A 25,669-nucleotide genomic window follows, 5' to 3' on the forward strand; every position below is an offset into this window, starting at 1 on the left:
CAACTGCTATTTTGCAAGAAGTGGTACGTCCAAGAGTCCATGGAAGGCTCTTCTGCTGAGAGATCATGGCAGAAAAGTTTAGTTTGGTTGGCGGTATGAATATCAAGATTAACTGTGTTATAGCTGCAAGATAATGTCATGTCATAGTCCTGGTGCAAAATGTTTGCTTTCATGATTTTGCTGTTCACCCATTCTGGGTGTCCAGCTTGACAATCGATAGGCTATGATTTATAAATTTACCTGTGTATATTGTGAATGTTTCTGTAATTCCCTGTGATATATCAAAGCATCTATGTAATACATGGTCTCACAGGTCAGTCTTTAGGAATTAAATATGGTGTCGGCTAGCAAAGAAGCACTGAGCTGTTTGAATAGGGGTTTGAAATTTCTTTTAGTTCATGCAGTAGAAGGCAGCACAAGGCAAAGTGGCAGTGAGTACGTACAGAGTAATGCAAGGCTAGAAACCATAAATAGCCATGCTGAATAACCACATCTGGTTCTGTGGTGGGAAGGTACAGCTATTTAGGTATGATGCTTTGGGTGGATTTGGGTTCACCTAACAAACTTATAACCAGGCTTAGATGGTATAAGATTAAATCAGGCACCAGGCTTGATCAGAGGCAAACACACTGTTGAATACTTTCCTTTATGGAAAAAACACAGTTCACTCTCTTTTTAAGGTAAATAATTTGATTGAAGGCATAGATGAGCAGATGTATCGGTATATATCACAATCAAGTTACATCTGTTACAAAACTGTTTAGGCAAATGCATATGGCACATTCCCTAGTTCTTTGTTCCATTGAGACAAAAGGAAAGCAGATATTACATAAAATTCCACAAATCATGTACATCACATGGCTTTTATGAAGCATCTCTTACATAGTTTGTCTGCTCGCACAGAACTGGACATCACAACAATAAGGCAGCAAACAGAATACAGTTGAGAAGCATGTTGCTACTAGTCAAACTTGTCCTCATTATATGTGCTCACTGAAAAGCTATTGCTGTATATATTAGTTGATATTAACACGGTTATGCCATATTCTGTCCCAGACTTGCTGGCAATTCCAACAGCTTGGTGAGAAAGTTGGCCTGATGTGCACATTCCATCGAGTCAAGACTGTTATTCAGTGGAGCATATAATTGCAACAGGCTAGGGTGTTCATCATTTTATGGAACAGGCTGAACATCCATGCCATATTATTATATATCTCAGATAGCCAGTTCATTCTCGCAAACATTCTTTTACCCAAGTCATTATAAATCCATTTCATCACATAATTCTTTTATGCAATAATGAATATTATATAATTGAGTTGAATGACCTTTAGATTTTCATGCAGGTTTGACCTCCCCATTCAGACTTGTATCACGGGTCATAGGTTTGATAGGCTATAAGCTGGAAAATATATAGAATTGCTTTTTTTGTCAAACAAATTTCACAGGTTATTGGATAAAAAGTAAGCGTGAAGTTTATTGTTCATAAGTATTTCTGTCTTTGATTACTAAATTGGCAAGTAATCAAATATTTATCAATTCTGATTTTGTTATTGCTCCACAACAATGTATAGAGCATTAGCAAAATGATAATCCAGATACTATTCTATACTATGGAAAGTCTGAACCTGAGAAAATGCTGTTGCCTTGGCAGTATATACTAATGTCTGCAGCGAGTAGTCTAATTATATGAAATACATTTTCTTTAGGTCAGCTCACGAACCCTGCTTTGAGATTCTTCAAATCGCTATTGCCTTTTGGAAGTATAGAATACTATTTAGTGATTTTACCTGTTCACCAAATTAATATCTCCAAGGATTTTATCTACACTTATATTGGATAAGCGAATATTGGCTATTCTGCTCTCCCACAAAGATTTTGAGGTAGTTATCGGTATCACTGACAAAATAATGGGTCTCCTAGAAAGGAATCACAGAAAGAACAGAATATGCATCACTTTGATTGACTCTCCCCCACCATCAGGTTGTCATTTGATGATCATTATGTGCCAGATCTTCCAATTTTCCCAGCGTAGCGTTATCATTTAGATGCTTTGACTTAAAAGTATCATTCATAAACTGCCTGGCTCCATAATTTGATGACCTGCTCAGTATTTCAAATCCACCGTTAACATTATCCTTGTATAATAGATGTTCAGTGCCTTTTCTTCTAAACTGGCTATGTTAAGAGTATATTAAGGAACTACACTATAAACTAAGTAGTTTTGTAGTATATCAGAAACGGATACTTTTCTACCATGTTCAGGAATGGCATTATTTACTTAAGCACTCTTTGTGAATAATTTCAAATGGACATCATTATATTGTATTAAATAAGATTAATACGAGTATTAATCAGCTTCTCAAAATGTGGAACAAATTTCAACCCTTTATGGACCTCTGAGCATATTGAACTATATTATTCTCTCAAATCACAGCTCTTGAATTATAAAAGAAGGGCATAATAGTGACAAGAAATTAATTACAAAAATCCTTTACTGACACTGCGTAGAATAAACCAGGAATGCTATTCTTAAAAGACTTCAAGTTTCAGTACTATAACCACCAACGGATCCAGTGGGCAATCTGTTTTTTTGGAAGCACACTCCATGTGGCATGAATAATGACATACATAACATTCAACACCTTTTTAGCCAATTAGTTCATGTTAAGGGTTACGTTTTACTTGAGTAGTGCTAAACACACTCGTTGCTTCAGCCAATGAAGTGGTTAGGACTCTAGGTGGAAAAAAAGTAATTAACCTTCCAAGCAAGGTGCCCTGATAAATCTTTATAGAGGTAAGCTGACATTCAGTCTAGGCGAGGTGCTTGCTTTCCTTTCTTAGTGATTGTTTTGCAAACAATAAACAGGCAACTATAAAAAAATATTATAATTTTTTTTCAGCAGAGCACTTCTGTATGCCACCTGATTAATCTTGGAGAAAGTTGGCATCACAATCATTTTACTACTAAAGCAATGTCTAAATGGACAATTGCCTTCAATGTAAAAAATGTCATGCCCGTTTGGCTTATAGTGTGCTTTGAGTCCACTCTTGAACACTAAACTTAAAGAACTTATCAATACGATAATTCTAAAAAATCTTCTATATACAGTATGTGATGAGAATGCATAAAGGAAATTATTTCTTACTGAAAATAATGACCTACATACTCTGCATCACCTCATTGTCAGGTAGTACAGAGAGCAGCCATCAATTGACATATGCTTCTTGTTGAATAAAGCTAGATATAAATCTGTACACTACCAGCATCAGACACTTGGGTGCCGATTACGATCCGTTAAAAACCGCGTACGAACCGTCGGTCGGAGCGAATTCCCCGTCCGACTCGTACCCGGTTGTAAAACTTTACAAACATGGAATTACGATTCGCACGGAAACACCATTTCCGTACGAATCGTACAAAACACCGACCGACGAAAATATACATACGAATGTGATCCGGGAATGCTGCGACGTGACGTTGGGACGCTTTCAGGCAGCGTTTCACGAACCAGGAATTACGATTCGAACCGACAGCAGTCCGGACGGCAATATTTTCACGGCACCCAAAAAGTGCCGCAAAAGCGAAGTACGGCGCGAATCGACCAGAGTAGGTGGCCCGGTACGCGCCGACCCCCCCCCAGCCCCCGTAGGTACGCGCCGACCCCCCCCCAGCCCCCGTAGGTACGCGCCGACCCCCCCCCAGCCCCCGTAGGTACGCGCCGACCCCCCCCCCCCAGCCCCCGTAGGTACGCGCCGACCCCCCCCCAGCCCCCGTAGGTACGCGCCGACCCCCCCCAGCCCCCGTAGGTACGCGCCGACCCCCCCGTGTGTACACCCGTGTACGGTGCGTACCCCCCGTGTACGCTCGAGTCGTACCCCCCCGTGTACGCTCGAGTCGTACCCCCACCCGTGTATGTACGGTGCGTACCCCCCCGTGTACGCTCGAGTCGGACCCCCCCGTGTACGCTCGAGTCGTACCCCCCCGTGTACGCTCGAGTCGGACCCCCCCGTGTATGTACGGTGCGTACCCCCCCGTGTACGCTCGAGTCGAACCCCCCCGTGTACGCTCGAGTCGAACCCCCCCGTGTACGCTCGAGTCGAACCCCCCCGTGTATGTACGGTGCGTACCCCCCCGTGTACGCTCGAGTCGAACCCCCCCGTGTACGCTCGAGTCGAACCCCCCCGTGTACGCTCGAGTCGGACCCCCCCGTGTATGTACGGTGCGTACCCCCCCGTGTACGCTCGAGTCGAACCCCCCCCGTGTACGCTCGAGTCGGACCCCCCCGTGTACGCTCGAGTCGGACCCCCACCCGTGTATGTACGGTGCGTACCCCCAGCGCTACGCGCTGGGGGTACGCACCGTACATACACGGGTGGGGGTACGACTCGAGCGTACACGGGGGGTCCGACTCGAGCGTACACGGGGGGGTTCGACTCGAGCGTACACGGGGGGGTCCGACTCGAGCGTACACGGGGGGGTTCGACTCGAGCGTACACGGGGGGGTCCGACTCGAGCGTACACGGGGGGGTTCGACTCGAGCGTACACGGGGGGGTCCGACTCGAGCGTACACGGGGGGGGTTCGACTCGAGCGTACACGGGGGGGTCCGACTCGAGCGTACACGGGGGGGTTCGACTCGAGCGTACACGGGGGGGTCCAACTCGAGCGTACACGGGGGGGTTCGACTCGAGCGTACACGGGGGGTACGCACCGTACATACACGGGTGGGGGTACGACTCGAGCGTACACGGGGGGGTACGCACCGTACATACACGGGTGGGGGTACGACTCGAACGTACACGGGGGGGTCCGACTCGAGCGTACACGGGGGGTACGCACCGTACACGGGTGTACACACAGGGGGGGTCGGCGCGTACCTACGGGGGCTGGGGGGGGTCGGCCCGTACCTACGGGGGCTGGGGGGGGTCAGCGCGTACCTACGGGGGCTGGGGGGGGTCGGCCCGTACCTACGGGGGCTGGGGGGGGTACGGCACGTACCGGGCACCTGTTTGGACGTCTCCATGGTTGTTATGGGAGTTCGGTGCGGACGGTCTTTTCACCATACGGTTGTACATTCGGACGCCCGGGATGGATCGTGATTCCCCGGTCGGAGTTCACCTTTCACGTTTGTACGGTGAATCGTCCGAGGACGTGTCGGACACATTTTCCGACCTGAGGACGTGTGGGGAAATATTCCCAGTGCGGTTCGTATGGACTTTTTACCATGCGAATCGTGATTGCCAGTTCGTACGGCACTTGTACGATTCGTACGGTAAAAAGACCCTATACGAGTCGTACGGGGACATTTTTTACCGGATCGTGATCGGCACCTTGGGCTATAATTCAGTTGTCTCAAAACAGAGTACACAAGGTTGATGTCTTTAAAAATTAATGGGTTCATTTGCAACTTCTTGAAAATAGGTCAGTAATAGCCAGAAGCAGTAATGCAGCTCATGTGAGCAATTGCTCTCTTTCTATCTACTTAGGGGCTGATTCCGATCCGGGTCGGAAAGCACTCCGACCGAGTCAGATCCGGAGTGTTTTCCGACCGAGCCGGACCCCTACAGTCCAACCGAGCGAGTACGATGCGTACGTATGCAGTCGGACTCGGTTCGGTCGGACTCCCATAGAAGTCAATGGGAGGCAGTTGTATGACGCGTACATGCGTTTCCATTGACTGAATGGGTACGTCAAGAACGAGTGCGCCCCCTACAGTGGGTACGCGTCGGTGCCATGCGTGCCATACATGCCTGTGTGAGGGAGACCCATGGGTCTCCCCCTGTGTGCGAGTTGTGCGGCTGCGGGTGTCGGGGGGTCCGACACGGACCCCAGAAGTCCAACTCCGGGAGCTTTTGCGAGCTGGACGCTCCGACTCGGTCGAGCTGTCGGTTTGCGTGCGACCGAGTCGGACGGATCGGGTCGGAGCCGGGAACGAGTCGGTCAGAGAATTTGCGCATCTTCGCATCATACTTTGTTGTCCAGACCCGTGTACTGATCGGTCGGAAAAGAAGCATCGGAATCGGATCCGCTACGGCCGAACCCGATTCGGTGCCCTTCCTACCGAGATCGGAATCGGCCCCTTAGCAGTAAAGATGAGGAATAACACGAAGCAACAGCATTACCTCTGCCAAATGTTCTTCAGAGAAGTGTTTGCCAACAACCTTCTGCTGACAGAAAACAATGCATATAAATAATGCGAAACAGGGGTGTATCTACAGGGAGGGTTCTTAGGATGATTGTATGAGATAAATAATATTGAGTTACCAAACTATCATGTCAAAAATATTCTCTGCACAAACATTGAAGTGACTTACTTACTTAGTATGTAAATTACCAAATATTGTGCCAAAAGAATTGTGGAACAGAATATCATCAAGAAATGTAAGTAAATTGAAACATTAATACACATAGCATTACAAGTAAATTATTCAAAATAATAAGATACAAATAAAATAATTAAAAATAGTTTTAAAAATGTAAATATGTATGCACGTATTATGCATATTTGAAAAAATAATTTAATTGTTTTTGAAATGTATTCTCTAAAAATATAAACATTTAAAAAAGAATCCATTTAATTAAGAAAAACTTAAAAGAAAATATTATCAAACATATTCATATAACCCCCAAAACATGTAACCTAACTTAAATCTTAACATTACTATGCACATGGTTTCAATAATATCAACAAAATAAACGATATAAATATTTATAATATATATTTTACAAAACTATAAAACATATCTAAATATATAAAGTAAAATACCATGAAAATTAGCAAGAACAAACGTTAATATTAACATATATCAAATCACAGTTAATTAAAATGAACATATAATCATATTTAATATATTAATGATATAAAGTACATTTTTAAAAATGTGCATGTTTTTACATTAAAAATATAAAAGAAAAAGTGGAAAAAAAAATTTAAAGTAACAATCGGAAATGAACAACATAAGCGAAAGTGATAAGCTTTAAAAGAGTCAGACTCACAAATCTAGCTACAATGTAAGCTTTAAAAGAGTCAGATTCACAAATCTAGCTACAAATTAAACAAAAGTATTAGACTTTGGAAGCTTCAGAATTACTATTCCCACTCTAGTGGGAGCAAAAGCAGGGAAAATGTTTGAAGGAATTAGTTTTACTATTTCCACTACAACATAAGCAAAACTAGGGAAGGCCTTGGACTTTAGAGGGGTTAGATTTAATCTACTATATCCACTCCAATGTAAATAACAGTAGGGTAAGTGTTGGAGTTTGGACAGGTTCGATTGACAAATTAAAGGTGAAAATAATTTAACAAGTAAAAGACAAAATAAATGCATTTCAAATTATTTAACTCCTTAATACCTAAAAGAAACAAACCCCAAAATAAAATTGAAATAGAAATAAAATAATAACATTAAGATAGTAATTAAAACAAATAAAATTAAAACCAATACTAAATATGAAATACATTTTACAAAGTCTATTATTAAATACACTTATTAATGAATTAACATCTAATTAAACTACAACAAACACATTGAGACTGAAATAATCATATATTTCAGATAATTAACACTGTAATATTTAATTAAAATAAAAAAATGCTGTGCACTAAGTATTATTTAAATACTTTCCTACCCTATTCCCGCGTCAAACACAACCCATTACTAAAAGATAAATTAGCAGTTAAATTATAAAAAAATAACATACATATTTTTCATAATTAATTACTAATTACATTTTTTAATCACCTTCTCAAATTCATAAAAATATGTCAAAATAACTTCCTTCCTATTCCCCTACAAACCCTATAACCTACTACTAAATTACAAATTAGCGAACTATAGAAAAAAACTACACATTAAAAACACAAAACACACTTAATAAAATTAACTAATTTAATCAATTACTAATCAAATGGTTAATTAGCATAAAAAATGATTAAAAATAAACAATTTACAATTGAAATAATTTCTCACCTTATTCCCCTACAAACCCAAAATTCCACTACTAAATTATAAATTGCTAACTAAACACATTTTTAATTACACATTAAAAAGTACTGTGTTGAAAAAAATTAAAACCATATATTAATAATACTAACACCTAACTATAATTAAATTATTATATATTACATTAATAAAGATATGTAATACTATATTAACAAAAACAATATTACATACAACAATATTTTTTTAAAGATTATTATGTGCACACACACACAAAAATATTCTTACCTTCGATATTCTGTTCCTTGATTTTTTTTTTTGCGATGAGACTTTTGACACAAAATTCGTATCAGTCAATATTCTTGAAACAATATTCTTGTCATTCACCGTTTGGGACAACACACCCCTTTAATAGATGGGATGTTCATTTGGTAGTTTGATCTAGGAACCATGAGTCAGGTATGTCAGGTTTCCCTTAGGATCATCAGCACTTACAGCCCAGGCACTTGTTCCTATGAAGTAAAGTACCCATTTATTCCAATCCCACATCACTCCTAGATGCATCCCATGGTAGGGATACCAAAAGGACTTGGTGAGACATAACAGCTCACAATTTATCTGATACAGAGAGCTCTTTCCTGGTCAAAACTAAGCTTCTCAGCCTATTCTGCCACAAGAAAAGCTTATACCTGGGAGATTATAGACAGTCAATAGCAAAATATGTTAGCCGTTATGGGCGGGCAAATACTAATAATCCTCAGTTCGACATTATGTTTTTTAGGTGGCAGGGGAGAGATGTTGAATGGGACAGCAGGACGAAAGTGCATTGCTCCTTGTATTTTCAGATTTTTTGGTGAAGTAGAGAATATAAGAGGTAGATCATTTCCATATAGATGTCCTTCCTCTTTCTGAAAGGCAGTATCAATGTTCTTGTTTATAATTAGCAAATGGATGTTATTGTTGGAGAGCTGAGTTATGGAAACTGCAGAATGATAATTTTCCACAGGCTCCTGCTTTCTACCTCCCACTTGCAGAAATGTCCACAAGCTTGCCATCATTCTTCAATGAGTGATATTTTTTTTAATCTGACTAAGCTTAAGAATATCCTGAAGCAGGTTTACCTTCTTCTGGAGCTCCATTTACACCTATCACCAAATAAAAAAACAGAACGTGGAAGACTGCAGAAGACTGCTGCAAGATTACGAGACCCCGCATAAATCAGGACAGTTCTTAAAGGGCTAATTGATTGGCTGCCAGCAGTTATTCAAAACTATCCAGACAATAGCAAACAACAATGAAAATAGATGCCTGTGATAGGACCATTCTAATTGACTGTATAGCACTCCATTGCAACTTGGAGTTATGTTCATGCCCTATATCAAATGTCTATCAAATTAAAATAAAAAAAAACAAAGGGAAAGGTTATTTAACACACGCTCATGCATAGCAGATGTCTAAACACAAATGTTATAGCATATTCTTAAATGAACATTTCCCCTGAAAACTGTTAACTTCATTAACACACAATGAAATCAATAAACTATTGCTTGTAACAAGGTGTATTGATCAGTCATCAACAGTGTGTAACAGGTATTAACTTGACAGAATGCTACTTTGAGAAGGAGCTTTTGTTCTTACTCTTTTAAGCTTCTTCAAAATATAATGCATATTCAGCATAGTCTTCTGGCTAACCAATTAGAAACAAGGCGGTCAAAGTACTGTGTTCAGGATCAGGAAATAGGAAACAAGTGGCTGCCTTTTTTGGTTACAGGCCTTTGGTCGATTCTTAAAGGAGGACAGGCAAACAAACATTACAAGAGGAACTGAATGGAAGATTGATACATGGCACTTACTAAGCCTATATATGCACCATAGGTTTAGGGCAAGCAGGAAAGCAAAGATATGTGCTCGCATGCCCGCTAACATGAAGCTGACTGAAATTTCCTTTAATCATGCAAAAGGCAAATGCGTTCAGCCCCTAATTACACAAGATAAGCCTAGGCAAGGAGTAAGACTGATCACTGATCTGGAGCTCAGCAGTAGAAAATATAAGGGTTTGCTACTGCTAGTAACAATTCTTTAGCTGGTATACTATGCAAGAAATATTAGTATGAGCCACTGGGTATATATAGGCAGGAAAGGGTATATCCTGTATGCAATGTATTGATCCCTAAAACCTTTTATATCCAATGAAAATAAAAGTGACATTACCAAAGTACAAAAATAAAGTTGCATGTTATTGCAACTACCACAGTACACTCTAAATGATATATGAAACCATTACATACTGTTTCCCAGAATGCAGGTGAAATCTCATTGACTTCATGGTGCTCTGTTAACAATTTTAGTCTACTACGGTCACATCGTTCTACATTTGAGTTCACCCGTAAAGCGGTGTCTAGTAACTTTAATTATTCACATTACACCAGAAACCATGCACCAGATCGATACTGACTAATAATACAATATGCAGGCCATAGCCAAAACAAGATACCTGGAAAGGCTACACTGCCTAATGACAAATGACTCCGTTATGGTGCAGGAAAGCGAAACAGTGGTGCTACATACTTTCACTCATTACTATTGCTTGTAAAAAGAAGTACAAAACACACACAACTTTGAATATTTATTAGTGGCGCAATTTTGGATAGTCACTGAAAAACAACCAACATCCTGCATGAAGCAAAAAGGAGCATAGCTCAAAAAGCCAAAAGCTGGAGTGTAACACTTGTTTCAAAAATACTTCATCAAAACAGTGAACGTCACAACACATTCAAATCAAGTAGTAGGCCAGAGAGAAAAAGTACCACGGGTCAATTTTGCCTCACGTTTCAGTTTGGAATCTCGTGTACATGCACAGAGTCTCGGGGCCTATATTTCCACTTTTACAAAGACTTATCTCCATTTAAGTGGTCTCCAGGATGGATTTTTTGGGTGTCACAGCCACCCTAATTTGTCGCTGTGCACTGAACTTCAGTGTCACAAACAGAATGCTGCCAAACAGATGTGTGTTCCTCTAAATAACAAACATCTTCCTAGAAACAATCTCTTGAAATGTGTTACCAGGATGATAATCTTTTTGTTCATATCATTCCTGTACTAAGAAGAGTCACTATCTGGGGTAAACTGGGAGGAATATCTCAATTTAATTTCCCAAATTAGTGGGTAACTTTTTAGAGTGCGAGTCTGTTTCGCTTACTTAAAATATGTTCTGTCACATGTCCACTTTGACAACGGGATACATGTTAAATGCTCAAATATTGACCATCTTTAAATCCCAGTATTTAACACAGAAATGTGTTGATCCCCGTGATCTTGATGAGCAAAATCCACCATATTTTCCAGTGTGCCACCTTAGAACAATGATATCTGCAAAACATGGGCCACCTCATAAAACCATTCAAAATGTTGTAGTATTTTTTGGTTTTAGGTGATGTGGTATTATTGGTCCTCCCTTTGCCTATCAATGATTTCACTTTTCTTCACATGTTTGTGTCAAGCTAACCCTACATGATAGAGAGCTTTCAGGAACAACACTGTACGGTTAATGGAACAAAACCTAAATATTAATAAATGGTGAAGAGCAGACATAATATTGCAGTGTCAGTAGCCTCATTTGTTCGCCATTCAACATTCAATTCTTTGAGTATGATTTAACATGGCAAAGACATTTATGAAAGTTTGAAAGTCCATCAACCCTGTTCAAAAATAAAAGCTGGTGACGTCAATAAGTACTTTTTGAATACTTCTGCAAAATGAAGTCATTTCTCACATCCAAGCCAAGAATCATCCATCACAAAAACATAAAATAGTTTGATACAAAGAAAAAATGCCAAATTAGAGGGAGTAGCAAACTATATCACAACAAAAACCAAATATTCACTGAAAAGAAATTACATGAATAAAAGAAGTTATGATTAAGTTACATTATAAACATTTTTTTTAAACTCTTTGATTGGTCAGTTATGACGTATGCTCACTAATGAAACCAGCATTGGAAAAGCTAATAGCTCTCGTAATTATAATGTGCATGCCAAGCAACTGCCAAAGTGTTAAAAAAAAAAAAAGTAAACTTTTCAAAATACTGGAGGAAAAGTAAACACATACCTTATTGTATCCCAAAATTGTATATTGAATTCAAAATTTTCAATTTGTATTAATGACTATTTTATTTCTCAAATACTTTTCACTCAAAAACACAGGCATTCACAAGTTAAACAAATATTGCCTTCTATGTAAAATGCATAGAGGAGACAAATAGGTGAATCTGACAAACCACATATTTGAGTTTATTTTTCATATCCAGATAGCCTCAATTCTATTCTAAAGAAAGCACTTCCTAGAAAGCGTAATGATACATCACCAGCTGATAGCATGAGGTGAGAGAGGAATACTCCACTGGGCAGAGCCAAGCTGAAGCCTCCCTATTAATATTTTAAAGAAATGCTAAAAAATATGCAATCTACACAACTGTTCTGTCAAGCAAGACCTAAAAAAGGAAATGCATCTTACATAGATATGTCATGATTAAGGCTCCCTGTTTTCCGTTTTTACTGATTTTTACAGATAAATACAGACAGAAAATCATTTATTTTCTTGCCTGTATTTATTTTTAAATGTGATAAAAACGGAAATTGGATGCTTTTTGAGTGATTCTAAATACACTTTGCCATGACTGCCAGGCCAATAACTGAATGGATTGATAGGTAAGGGTGTTAAAAAATGGATTTTTAGTAAAGAGGCTTAAACAGCAGTAGATATGCACAAGGCCGATACTGAAATGTGCATATTTTCATGTTTAAGTCCATTGATTTATCTTCTGCGGCTGTTCATATCACTGAAACCTGGCAGGCATTCAAGCAGGACTGTATATTTATTCGTTAAATAAATGTGGAAATATACCAGTTTCAGCTTTATTTTTTTAACAAAACCCATAATAAATATGGATAAATACAGATAAAGTTGGCAAAAAATAAATATAGATAAATACAGACGGAAATGTAAAAAAAACTAAATACCAAAAAAACCGGGAACCCTAGTCACGATTACCAAAAATGTTGTCATGCACCAATACTTGGTGTATTTTGCCAATTATGGACAAACTACTGTTGAAAGTGGTTTTCTGTTAACTTAATGCTATGCTTCTGTTTTGTTTATTAAGAGAAACGTACTATGGGCCATGATATTAGTAAATGAACATTAAATATAAAGATGGTGTTCATTTTATACCATGAATTGAGCAAAATGAGCTAGAAACAATGCCTACATATTTATCTGTGAATTTGCAGTAAAATCATAACTGTTTGTGGTATAACAGAAAAACGTCCAACATTCTGTAAAATACTTTATTAGTGGGACAGTAAGCATTTCTCCCAAATGGCAATGCAGGACAGTTCCACTATATTCTACTAGCAGAAAGTTGTCCTGAAAGTGCTTCCACTGATGTTTAAACATTTTCTTCTAGCTCTAGTTAAAGAGCTACGTTTTTCCCATGTTGCTTGGTGCTACAAAGTGCTTGATGATGATGCTTCTGATATCACTCAGTGACTATTTCCCTGAGTTCCTGATACTGTACAGTAGGGTCAAGTGGAGGTAGAAATAAAAAGGATCACAATGGTACAATGAGGGTCAACTTAGAAATCAGGAATTGCCAGGGGTAAATTGATTCCCAATTTTTCCCAGTATTTGCACCTTTGGACAATCCTGGCTTTCAGCAGATAGCTTCCCCGAGTGAGCGTTAAGGGTTAGTAAGAAGTTTTTAGGGTTCAGGGAAGGGTAGCTTTAAAGGGTAGTAATAATGGATAGTAAGAGATTTTTTTAAAGAGTTCAGCTATGGGTAACATTCAGGGGTAGGAAGGGGTTTCTAGGGTTGAGGGATGGGTACAAAGGACCTGAAATGGAAAGGATTTTTTTTAGCAAACAGAATTTAAAAAGATTCTTGTTCTCCTTATTTATCTGAAAAATTCACCATTCAATGTTGGTTCCCACAGGGGTCGTCCCATGGCCCCACTTAATTTAATATTTATGTTTCTCATTTAGCCAACCTGATCAGATCATCCTGCCTTAAAATCTCCTCTTATGCTGATGACACCCATAAGGATCTTGTTGATCACCAAAGACAATACCCTTACCCGATACAACTGTTGTCATTGTATGGAGAAAGTGTCAATCTGGATGAACGCTAACTGCTTAAAGGTAAATACTGAAAAAACAGTAACTATTTTGCTAGGAAAATCTACCACCTTCTGGGTTCCCAATCGCTGGCCCAAGGTAAAAGGTGAGCCCCCAGAACCATATAGGGTGTCCTCCTCGACAAATTTACCTTTGCCAAACACATTTCCAAGGTAGCCTCAACCTGCTTTCTGCTGCTTCAAAAGCTCAGAAAAACGTTTCCTTTGACATCAGAAACCCAACAAAAAAACTGTCACTCAAGCCTTAATTATAGCTGGACTATACCAATTCTCTCTACTTCTGTCTCTCTCACTATCTGCTCAGTTGTCTGCAGATGATACAGAATGAAGACACTTGGCTTCTTTGAAACGTTCCTTATAGGAGTCACATTTTAGAACATCTTCATTCTCTTCACTGTCTCCCAGTATGTAAAAGGGTTGAATACAAAGCACTGTGCATCATTCGCCTGACCACCTAAAACCAAGGCCCTGCCCTCTTGACTAACAAATTCTACAGCAATATACCCTTGCGATCCCAGCAATCAATGTCAAAAGCCCTCATTCCAGTCCCCATAATTAATTCCAGAGTTCAGGAAGAAGGTCCTTCTCCTACCTCGCTTCAAAAACTTGGAACTCTCTTCTGCTCCATATCAGTCTTAACAATAATCACCTTTCCTTTTGGAAACAGATTAGGACATGGATATTTTGCCAAACACTGAATGCAGAGCTACCACTAACCTTTCGCAGACATCAAAAATATGCCTCACTGGTTATAGACAGTAGTGCTATGCTGTGATCCAAATACCTATGCATTTATAGATGTGTACCTGTGCAATTATCGGTCTGACTTTCTATCTTTTCTGTCTACATCTCTCCATCCAGAGGAGCCTGGTAAGAGACCATCAAGGGACAGAGAGCCAAGCAGCATGGGATCTTTTGGTAGGGGATCTTAAGAAAAGACTCACAGCACAGAGAACAGACAGGGTGGGGATACATGGTGTAAAGTTAGCTTTGACACTGAGTAACATGAGGCTGCGACACAAGAGCCGAGGGCTTTGGTTCAAGGTACAAGGGAGTGTGTGCATTATATGAAAAAACATATCAAAAACACAAGGAGCCAAGAAAACAAGACCGTTAGTCGGAATGAACAATACACCCCAGCTGAGAAACAGAAGATATACAAACATTGCTGTAGAAATTATCTGCCACATCTAGCCAAGGACACTGAGAAGCATACAAATCCACACACCATACAAAACCAAACTGCAGTATCTCACATGGGATAGGTGAAGGGTCTCAACCCATGAGCACCATGGAAGGACAATCCACTGCACACTTTATATTCACGTGGGTTTGACTGAAAGACTGCAAGACCCCTCCTCACCTAATTTATGGAACAGGCTCCAAATCAACCACCCACACCAAGTTGGTTCAAGAAGAAAATGCCCTAGTAAAGAACCTCCACTGGCTGAACCTTAACTAAAGACAAATAAATGTATGGCACTGTTGAAGTTATAACTGGTACAGAAAAGAAGTTATAGAACTTTAATTTCTATGTGCCAAAATCCAGCCTTCCAGCAGACTTTCCTGATTAGTCAGCCTTAACAAGCTTAGCCAGAATCCTTTGATGAGGTGATAAGTTGCCGCATAGAGCAGAGGTTATTGGATGGGGAGGGTTCTGCAGCCTCACAGAACAGGACAGGTTGGGCTCTGGGTAAATCAAACTGGGCTTCAAAGAGAGAAGGACATTAAGGCATGCCAGCCCGGCCTACCCGTCTACACGTAACACAAGCCAGATGGCAGGCCTGGGAATGGCATGTGCAGGAGGTGGAGAGGTAGTGTTAATGGAAATACACACTAGTAGGTTGGTTTAGCCACCTCTTACTCCAAGGGAGAGAAAATCTCCATCATGAATTTTGCTTTGTGGGGCCAGAATATGCCATACTTTGAAGGAAGCGGCCATGCTTTTGGGTGGCACCCTGCATGTCGCCCCAGACCATTGAATAAATGTGCGAGCTGCATAGCATCTCAAATTTGCTGCCTGAAACTACAAGAGGAATGATTGCCCTGTTGGAACCCTGGTCTGCACCACAAAGGATTGTTCCCTGAAGGACTGCTCCTGTTGCACACTTGGAACTACAGCCCTGAAGCCTTTGCCTTGCTGCAAAAAGGATTGACGCATGGACTCCCTGAAAGCAACAGGTAAACAGAGCTTCCCTGCGCCATCTCCCTCAAGAAGCCCCCAGACTAGATTGCGTCCAGTGGACTTTCAAGGATTTGGCCAAGTGCATTGTGGGAACTGTAGTCCAAACTTCCAAGGACCAGCTGAGAGCTTTAGACTTGTGGTTTTGTGTTTGGATATTTTGAACCCTCAAGTGGAACTTCAGGAAGACATTCCAGAAGTTTAGAGAAATTTGGAGGAACTTTTGGAACAAGCTCCATTAGTGGACCGACCCGACGTCGAGAGTCAAGCAGACTACCTTCAACTGCGACCCGTCTTGGATTTCAGATTTGCCCAGCTGAAAGCTCCAGACTTCCAGGATTTGACCGGGGCCTCGTGGAGAAGCACGACCATGTTGCATTAGAATCGGGCTGCTGGAGGGTACCACATAACGTCGAGAGAAAATTCTCCACTAAGGTTTCTAAGTCCAAAGGTAACATTTTGACTGGGGCCTCCAGCTTAGTGTATCCAACTGGAGCTCTATTTCGAGTTCCCTAAATTGGATTTTTGTCATTTTGGTGTAATTTTAATGATAAAAATATTTCCTAGTCTTATTAATAGGAGTGGGATTTTTATTGTGTGTTGTGTTTTACTTATTTAATGTATTGCTGTTTTTTACTGCTGTACATACCTGTCTCCAGAGTGAAGCCTGCCTGCTTGCAGCCAGCTACCAAGGGTTGAGCCATGTACTAATGTATTGAGACCTTGTCTGGACCTTGTATTGCGTAGGTGGCCTTATTGCTGGTGCTAGGTGCATACTTCCCACTACCAGTAACCCATCCTCCAACACTTTCAAACTTCCATTTAAAGTGAGTGTACTCCAAATAACAAATCACTATTTGGCTCAAATCATTACAGCCAGGACTTGAACTTTAAAGTTTTGCCAAATATGTGACAAATACTGTCAATACAGAGCATAATGTTAAAAGGAGAATATAATGATGCAGCATACTAAATCTAATAAGAGTTCTACTTCTATACTGCTATATACGAAATCATTCCTACCATTAAAATAAATTCATGTACTTAATTATGTTATGTAGAACTTCTGAAGCATTACGTGTGTGTGGGAAGTCAATAATTATCTAAAATGTGCTGCATAATGTGTCAATCCTCGCATGCTGCTTCCATAGTCTGTGTTTTCTGGTTTTCATTCATGTGGGAATTGATGAGTAAACATTCAAGAAATACAATCCGTGATTTCCTTTCAATTAATTTGCTGAAAAACAGGTTGCATGCCTCTGGTTAAATATAAAAGTAAAAAACACATAAAGCAAGCTAGAACCTGTGTCCACTCTTAGCTACACACGAGATGAAGATTCACTTTCAATGTTTCTGCCATTGAACAATATAGAATAAATGATGCAATCAATATAAACCATCCCTCTGCTTTTTTTTTAACTTATTTAATACAACAAAGATGTAACATTTATTGTCTAAGGCTGTGTATATCCAAAGGCTCTGATGGTTAGGATCTATTTGGGCTTCAGAGATCAGGAATTATAAAGGGTATTTTTATAGCCTTGCTTTAAGAAAAATAAGCGTTCTAACTAAAAGTGTTAAGAGCATGGAAGCTGTACACGCAGAAATTTCCAAATGACACTCTACATAGACGTACAAAAGTGAAATCAAAGTTGCTGTCCTAAAGTAAAGTGAGAACTCTAAGATAATTGTTATAAAAATGGTCATACTACTACATAAATATCATGGGGGTTGTTGGTTCTAGTGGGATTTATATACTAACAAAAGAATACATTATATTTGGAACAATTTTTTGTCTTTACAGTAACTATGTTGTTTGCTTTGCTCTGTAGGCTGTCATATCGAACCGGTCAAGACACAGCTAACTGTGACACGTGCAGGAACAGTGCCTGTATTATCTATAGGTAAGACTTCCTTACCAATACAAAAGAAATTATTAGAAGAAAGCACACTGAAGAAAGCTTATTTTTCTAAGGAAAAGTAACAAATGATCCTTTAAAGACACATGTATTTTTAATTGCAAATTCAGAAACAGGAGTGTGGAAATGTATGTTTTAGCTAACACGATTACCTTCATACAGTTAAAGTTCAAATAATATAACTAAGCAAATTCATGAATTCACCGTTACCCACTGAGCTTTGGTTGCAATTAAAGAAACATATGTGCACTTTTCCATTATTAGAACGGGCACACAATAGATATTCTTATTTATGTTCTACTCTATTTAATGTGCACCGCTTGTAAAATACAGTCATAAGAAGTTGTGGAGGAATGAAAGAAGAATTGTTTGTTAATTTACCTTTTTTAAGTCTACAAAATATAAAATGGGGACATGGGGAAGAGGTCAAATCTCACCATTCAAAAAATTTAAAATAAAAAGACAACTTTAATACAAAACTGCACAGGTGCAAAATATTTTTTTTTAAACTCTCATTGTTGCAGTGTTAGTGGTGGGAAACAGTTAATGGTATCTAATTATGAAACTGATTCTACTACAGATCAGCAGCTTTTGCCTGCTGTACTGGCTTATAACTCAAGTTCTGTGCCTTTAAAAACTCACGTAGCCTGAGTCAGAAGGGCTACGCATCTATTAGAAATTCCACCCATCTAGGATAGAATGTTTTAAACTAAATAAAGGAGAAGTAGAAAAACAAACATTGGGATGTTGGAGCAAAAGGCCAACATCAGCCATTATTGTCCCTGGGTTACTCGATTGCCTTAAATGGAGCTCTTAACATTCCAGTGTTCTACATCTGATTAGGTCCTTATTCTCATCATCACACTTAGAAGTGAATCCCTTTTCACGAGGTGCAACTTGCATAGGCACAGACTGATATCAACTTTTCATTGCAAATTAAAATAACTTTGGGCCACTAGTCACAATGCTGTTTTGCTAGGGATAACAATGTTTAGCTATGTATATGTTCACTCCTAAACCTAATGAATCCTTTTTTTCTATGGCATGTGCAAGGGTTTGTGCGGTTATTGGTTAAGTGGCACTTGTCACTTCTTTCAGGTTATGAGACAATATTTAATGCTGTTGGTGATAAACTATCCCATCTCATGGCAAGCTGTGCTACTGCTTGTTGCTTTGCTGTAGCACTGGCTGTGTTTAATGGACTTCAACATAAATAAATATGCTTTTATATACAGCTTAATTTCTCGTCTATGTTAACAATTATCACACTTTGGCTGTGAACAACTTTTTTGTCTACTAGACTGTGTAATCCTGTTGCAAAGACTATGATACATACCCCACTGAGCTTCGGAGTATCACTAACAGAAATATCAAATTTCTGTTATGCTTGAATACCATAATAATAAACCTGGTGTTCTTTATGTATTTGGATTTTACTGCCATGTATGTGGAGAAAAAATAAAACCAAGAAAATTCTGTCTACATTCTCATTAGAGAATTTAGTTCTGATTTGAGTGAAAATAATCGGTGTTGGATTTTTTGAAGGAATATTTTGTTCTGCAGTTTTCGCTTTCTGCAAATAATTTGAATATTCAGGATATATATATATATATATATATATAGAGAGAGAGAGAGAGATATATATATATATATAGATATATATATAGATATATATATATATATATATATGTATGTAGTTATAAAGTTCTGGAGCATTGTGTAGCACTTAGTACCCACTGTGAGGTGCGGAATATCTTAATCCACACTGGAAGCATTCTATACTTTGAGGGGGAATGTGGTTGAAAGTATGTTATCGTTTCTTTGAGCCTATGTCGGAAGAACTTCTTTCCATGTCGTGCATTATGACAAGACCCCGAGGTGCAATTATTAGTTGTGCATTTTTTTCAAGACCACCAACTTGCTTGCAAGGTAGGTGCCTGACAGGGGTGGCTGAATCATTGACATTTTGATTTCCTGTCAGATCTTTTTTCACGCGAGACAGGTTTCAACATGGAATCCAAACACGTTGGTGTTTTCTTGTCTGTTCCATTTGGATATATATTGATAAGTTATTGTTCAGTGGATGTTGTTATCCAGTGGGGAAAGACAGAAAAATACATACTTTTATATACATATGCGTATATGCATAACACAATGACTGTTACCACTGTGCTTATTGTTCACCCACACTTTCCATTGAAAAGGCATTTTTTATTTGCTTGTAACCTTGGTTCCCGTGGACGAATTTGCAACAACTGTTGTCCTGACAGTGTATTCAACTGAGCTCCATCATGCTAAATTTAGGGCAGTTCCATGCAAGGAAAAAAATATTAAGGTGTGTTAATAAAATGTTTGTTACCATTTTTCTCACCCATAGCAAATTTTACACTTACAACCAACATTGCTGAAAGTATTTATGCAAAATCTGCCATAAAAGCTATACCTTTACCGCAAACGTTTGCCTTTGAGGGTTTGGTGTAAATCCATTCAACAGTTTTTGATCTGTTATTGGTGCCGAGTGAAATTTACATGGCTAGTTAGTTGAAAAGCTATTTTTGATTTGCTTATAACTTTTGTACTATTGGAGTTATTACATATGGAATTTGGAATGCACTAGGAATATTGTTAATACTGTTAAAATTTGTGCAGAAATATCAAGGGGGTGGGGAAATTATAACTGGGCAAAAAAGTGTTTGCTAATTATTTTGGCACTGTGATCAATCTGCTCAAAATTGGCAAACGCGTTGAAGGATGTCCCATCCCATCGGGGTGAGCATTAACATTTTAATTTGCTTGTAACTTTAGTAGTGTTTAATGATTCTGCATCAAATGCGGCAGGCTGTTACCTAGTTACATCCAGTGTCGGTGTTTCATGCTTTGTGTAGATCCAGTCGGGGGCAAAGTTAAAGGGTGGTGAGGTCAAAACATTTTTCATTTACCAATAACCTTGGCATCCTTTGATGGATCTTCATGAAATGTGGCAGAGACTTAACCTATTTTAGCCCACTTTTGGTTTTTGTAATTTCATGCATAGTCATCAAGAGGGCATCCGATTTAAGTGCTTATTTGCTAATGAATTTGACGCTGTTTGATATATCTACATAACATTTGGCAGACAATTGGCATGTTTAGATTTCTGTTGGTTATTTCACATTTTTGAGCATGTGGGTTACTGAGGGGTAATTAAATGTTCCATTCACTAATAACTTTGGTGCTGTCTGATGAATCTGCGTTAAATGTGAGATCAACCCCCCTCTATGCACAGTGGAAAAGGATTTGCACAGGGCCTAGCCAATTGGGTACATGTCAGGTGAATGCAGAAATCATAAAAGACTGAAATAAAGCCTCAGTTACAGGTTAGTTATGGTTCAGTTAATACAAAAACAAAAAAGGCCTGACATTTGCTAGTTATAGCATATTAATCACAAAGTCATGCAACACAGCCCTGGCAATGAATTCATGACTAAACGGTTGAACTGGGAGGCAATACTATTTAGCAAGCGTAAGCAGAGATAATCAAAAGGTCAACCAGCAGATTATAAACCATAGAAACACCTCTGGTAATAATGGTGAAAGCCCTAGTGGTGTAAGCACAAATGACAAGCAAAAGTTATTTCTTGGCTAAGGGATAGCATATCTTAAGGCGAAGGTTAACTCCAATGTGAAAAGGTGTGTTTGGTTATTAATTTGCACTCCTAGCCTCTGGTGAAGCCTACAAAGAACTGATGATTGTCAATTCTGTCCTGTTGAGTGCAACTGGTGTGGGATACCACATGCCTAGGAGTCAGTCTATAAAGAACGGTGGTTGACACAAAGGGCCTCAAGTTCATGAACCTACAGGCTGAAATCATTGCTTCTGACTGTTCAGAGACAGACCTCAAAACAAGAAACTATGCATTGGCTCGAATGGGAATGCCATGAGGACAAGATTCATGTCCCATTGAGGAACAATGAACAGAGTGGGGTCAAACAAAGCAGACCTTTCAGAAAATTCACCACTAGTAGTGACTTATATAAGGGAGGCTAGTAAGAAAGACTCATTAAAGTTGATAGAGCAGTTAGATAACCTTGGACAGTGTCTATTACTAGACCCTACTGGGCAAGAAACAGTGTGATGCACAGAACATGGGAAATGTGTGGGTGATAGAGGTTGACACCTTCCTACACTCACCACGGAACAAATGTGTTCGAGAATCCCTCATAAAAAAGGATTTTGTTTCATGTTTCCTAGCTGCCATGATGACTTTAGCAACATGAGACTATAAACAAAAATCTTTAGTTGGTACCATTCAAAGTTTGCACCATAGCTTTTAGAGATTTTGATACAGGACCTGATCATCTAGCTGTGTGCAAGCATACTAAATTTTCCTTGCCCAGTTTGGGGATGATCAGAATTAGTTTTACTTGATCTTCCTGCACCTCCTAGAGGACTCTTAACAGAAGTGTAATTGGCAGAAAAGCATAAAACAGTTCCTGTGACTAACTGAAACTGAAGTTATACTACAGGGAAATATTCGTAGGGAAGTATATTCAGCACAAAAACAAGGACATTTCCTGTTATGGGCTGTTTGGAAAAGATTCCCAAATGCGCACCACAATCTGGAGAAGATTGATTTGTCACTTTTGGGTGAAGTTACCCATTTATCATCATCTAAGGAGGCGGTGACTCAGAGCATCTGCCCACATGTTAAGGGGGCCTGAGAGGTGTGACATCAATGAGAAAATGACCCGTTGATAAGCCCAAACACCAGAGGCCAATCGCCTCCCAGAAAATAATTCCGTACCACACACCACCCTGTCTGTTGATGTTATGTAAAGTGGTGCAGTTGTCCAACACACATTAATTGGTTCTCCCTGCACAGAACGAAGGCCTTCAACACAAGATGGAAATCTTAAAACTCCAGCACATTTAAGTGCAAGCACTGTAGACTAAATGACCTGCTCCATCATGTAGCTACGATGGGCACTTTAAGCACAACCACAAGACTTCAGTAACCATGGTAGCCCACACCTCCAGAGACTTGAAGGAATGATTCACCAATAAACTAGAGGGACACATCTATTGGTGCAGATCCAAGAGAACTGATTCAAACATCTGCACTAAGCTGAGAGGACTCCCTAGTGTTGGTATCATATCACTGGTTTGCCAGACACCATTTTTTTTTTTAACTTATGTTTATTACAATATTGCACAAACATCACATCACATTAAACATTAACCCTGCCATTTACAGTGCATCAGAAATGGTTCAAGAAAAGCTAAGTATCAGTACATTGTGTCACAGCGATCTCAGACACCATTAAAGTGCTCTTATCTGCCATCTGGGATCAGGCACCAAGAGAAAACATGAGACTGCCAGATCCAGCAGGTATTGGGTTTGCAGCACGAGGAACCAGTTCTGTCTACAAAGGTCAGCCTTTGTGTGGGAAGAAAATGAAACTTCTGGGCATTGGCAGTAAAACCCAAGTTGTGAAGAGGGGTCATAGTGTGCTGAAGATGTTCTTTGACCAACAAAGAAAGTCCACCTTCACTAGGCTTTGTCCAAGTATAGACATGTCAACTTCCGACCGCTGCCGTGAAGCTGCACACAACTGCCTTTGTGACAACATGAGCGATCAGTCCAAATTGTAAAAACGCAAACTTATATTGTTGATACCCCATGGTAAACCTCAATTAAAGTCTGTTAGTGGGAAGCTGTGGTAGATGAAAATATGCAACCTGAAGGTCCAGGGACACTAGAGCATCTCCTGCATTGAGGCCTAGCAGCAGTTTGCTCAGGGACAGCATCTTAATTAATTAATAGGTTGAAGAGGCGAAGATTAAAGATTCCTGCCCTTTTTGGGACCAATAGGTAAAGGAAGTAGAAATTCATGCACCTTCTTTCCAGGGCCATCACCTTGAAGGCACCTTTATTTTGTTCAGGAGGGCAGGAACCTCTTATTCCAAGATTTAGGTATGTGTCAGAGCGTATACTGTGGGGTAAGGAGCAGGTTCAAGCTGGGACTACAGAAAGAGATTGCTGATTTGCTTGATCACCCAGCAATCTGTTGTGATTGTTTCCCAATTGGTGGAGAAATTAGAGACCCTCACCACCAGTGGAAGCTGGTGGTGTAAGGGGGTGGGAGTTGGGCAGAGGTTTTGAGGCAGCAGAACTATCGGAAGATAGCAGGGACTGGGTCTCCTGGTGTTGCAGGAGATCATGTCCCCTAGATCCACTTCTGCCTCAAAGGATCGGTATATTTTTTTGCTGTTTGGATCTGCTGCAAAGGATTTTGCTGGCAGAAATGTTGTGCCTTAGAGAACCTTCAAAATGCCCTGTACAGTTGATGAAATTGCCTCACTAGGGAGTTTAGCTCTGCTGTTTCTGAAGCATTTCAGGAGGATCAGCATTTTCACCAAATAGATATATAACATCGAAAGGCATATCCGCATCTACAACTTTAATACCTCCAGAGAAGCACCTGAAACACTTGCAAGAGTGACAGTGGGATGCTATAGAGGTTTCCATGGATCAAACCGAAGTGTCAGAAGAATCTAGGTCATGCACAGGATTTATTTGGAAGCAGCAAAGCAAGCACTGATCACATATGAGAAAAGCTTCTTCCTGTGATCAGGAAGACTACTGACAGGCAGTTTTACCAAATCCAAAGGGCATGGACATAGAAGCTCAGCATTGACATCGTGTTAGCCGTGCAGAGGGTTAGACTGCCAGAAGCAAATCTCTTCAACCCATAGTTTAGCCTCTTTGATTCTCATAGGTGTTGTGGGAAATGCATTAAGGTTTATTTAGCAAAGTCGGATTGACCACTGAGACTCTCTGGTAAGGGTGTGACATAAATAATTTCTGATCATTAGGGAAAGGCCTGTGTTATAAATCAAATTTTATGTGGATTGCCGGATCTGAGAAGGGTTTCACTGAGGCAGTCAGTCTGGCCTCAAATGTGCCTTCCTAAAGTCCACCAGAGGTTTCAAAACTACAGAGGAAGGCTGTACAATTTCTGTTAAAATTTTAGCTTTGTCTGGATAGCTTTGTCTGCTGTTTTTCGTACCATTGAGGTTAATAACAAGCAATGGCAAAGCCAATAGGTCTCGCCTATGCAAGAGGAAGAAGTCATTTCTACGACTTGCACTAGATGGCGTGCTGGACTTAGAAATAGTACAAATTACTATTCCTACTCCAGTTAGCGCAACAGCAGGGAATGTGTTGGATTTAAAATCTAACACATTCCTTGGTCTTGCACGCCACCTAGCCAAGTCGTAGAAACAAATGCGTTGTAAAGGCACGCGTAGTAACAACGCAGTCGTTGTAACGACTGCGTTGTTACCTACCTGCGGGGTAAGAACAGCATTGTAAACACTGTTTCCCATGCAAGAGCTATTGGTTTTGCTAATGTCTTTTATCCATGTTGTTCAGCCGCTGGCTGTGCATCATC

The 25,669-nt window shown here is 39.8% G+C and overlaps 2 protein-coding genes across 3 annotated transcripts in view; one reads left to right on the plus strand and one right to left on the minus strand.

Moving 5' to 3' along the window:
* Window positions 1–25,669, minus strand: part of DOCK1 (dedicator of cytokinesis 1) — a 1,163,810-nt gene that overhangs the window by 631,894 nt on the left and 506,247 nt on the right. The gene's annotated exons all lie outside the window — the stretch shown is intronic.
* Window positions 1–25,669, plus strand: part of INSYN2A (inhibitory synaptic factor 2A) — a 133,495-nt gene that overhangs the window by 50,022 nt on the left and 57,804 nt on the right. Inside the window, exon 3 of the mRNA XM_085606234.1 lies at window positions 18,149–18,220. Coding sequence (XP_085462360.1) covers window positions 18,149–18,220 — 72 coding nt within the window. The remainder of the gene's footprint in view (window positions 1–18,148; window positions 18,221–25,669) is intronic.

This window comes from Triturus cristatus, chromosome 1_2, assembly GCF_964204655.1.
Source record: "Triturus cristatus chromosome 1_2, aTriCri1.1, whole genome shotgun sequence".
In the NCBI taxonomy this organism is placed as follows: domain Eukaryota; kingdom Metazoa; phylum Chordata; class Amphibia; order Caudata; family Salamandridae; genus Triturus; species Triturus cristatus.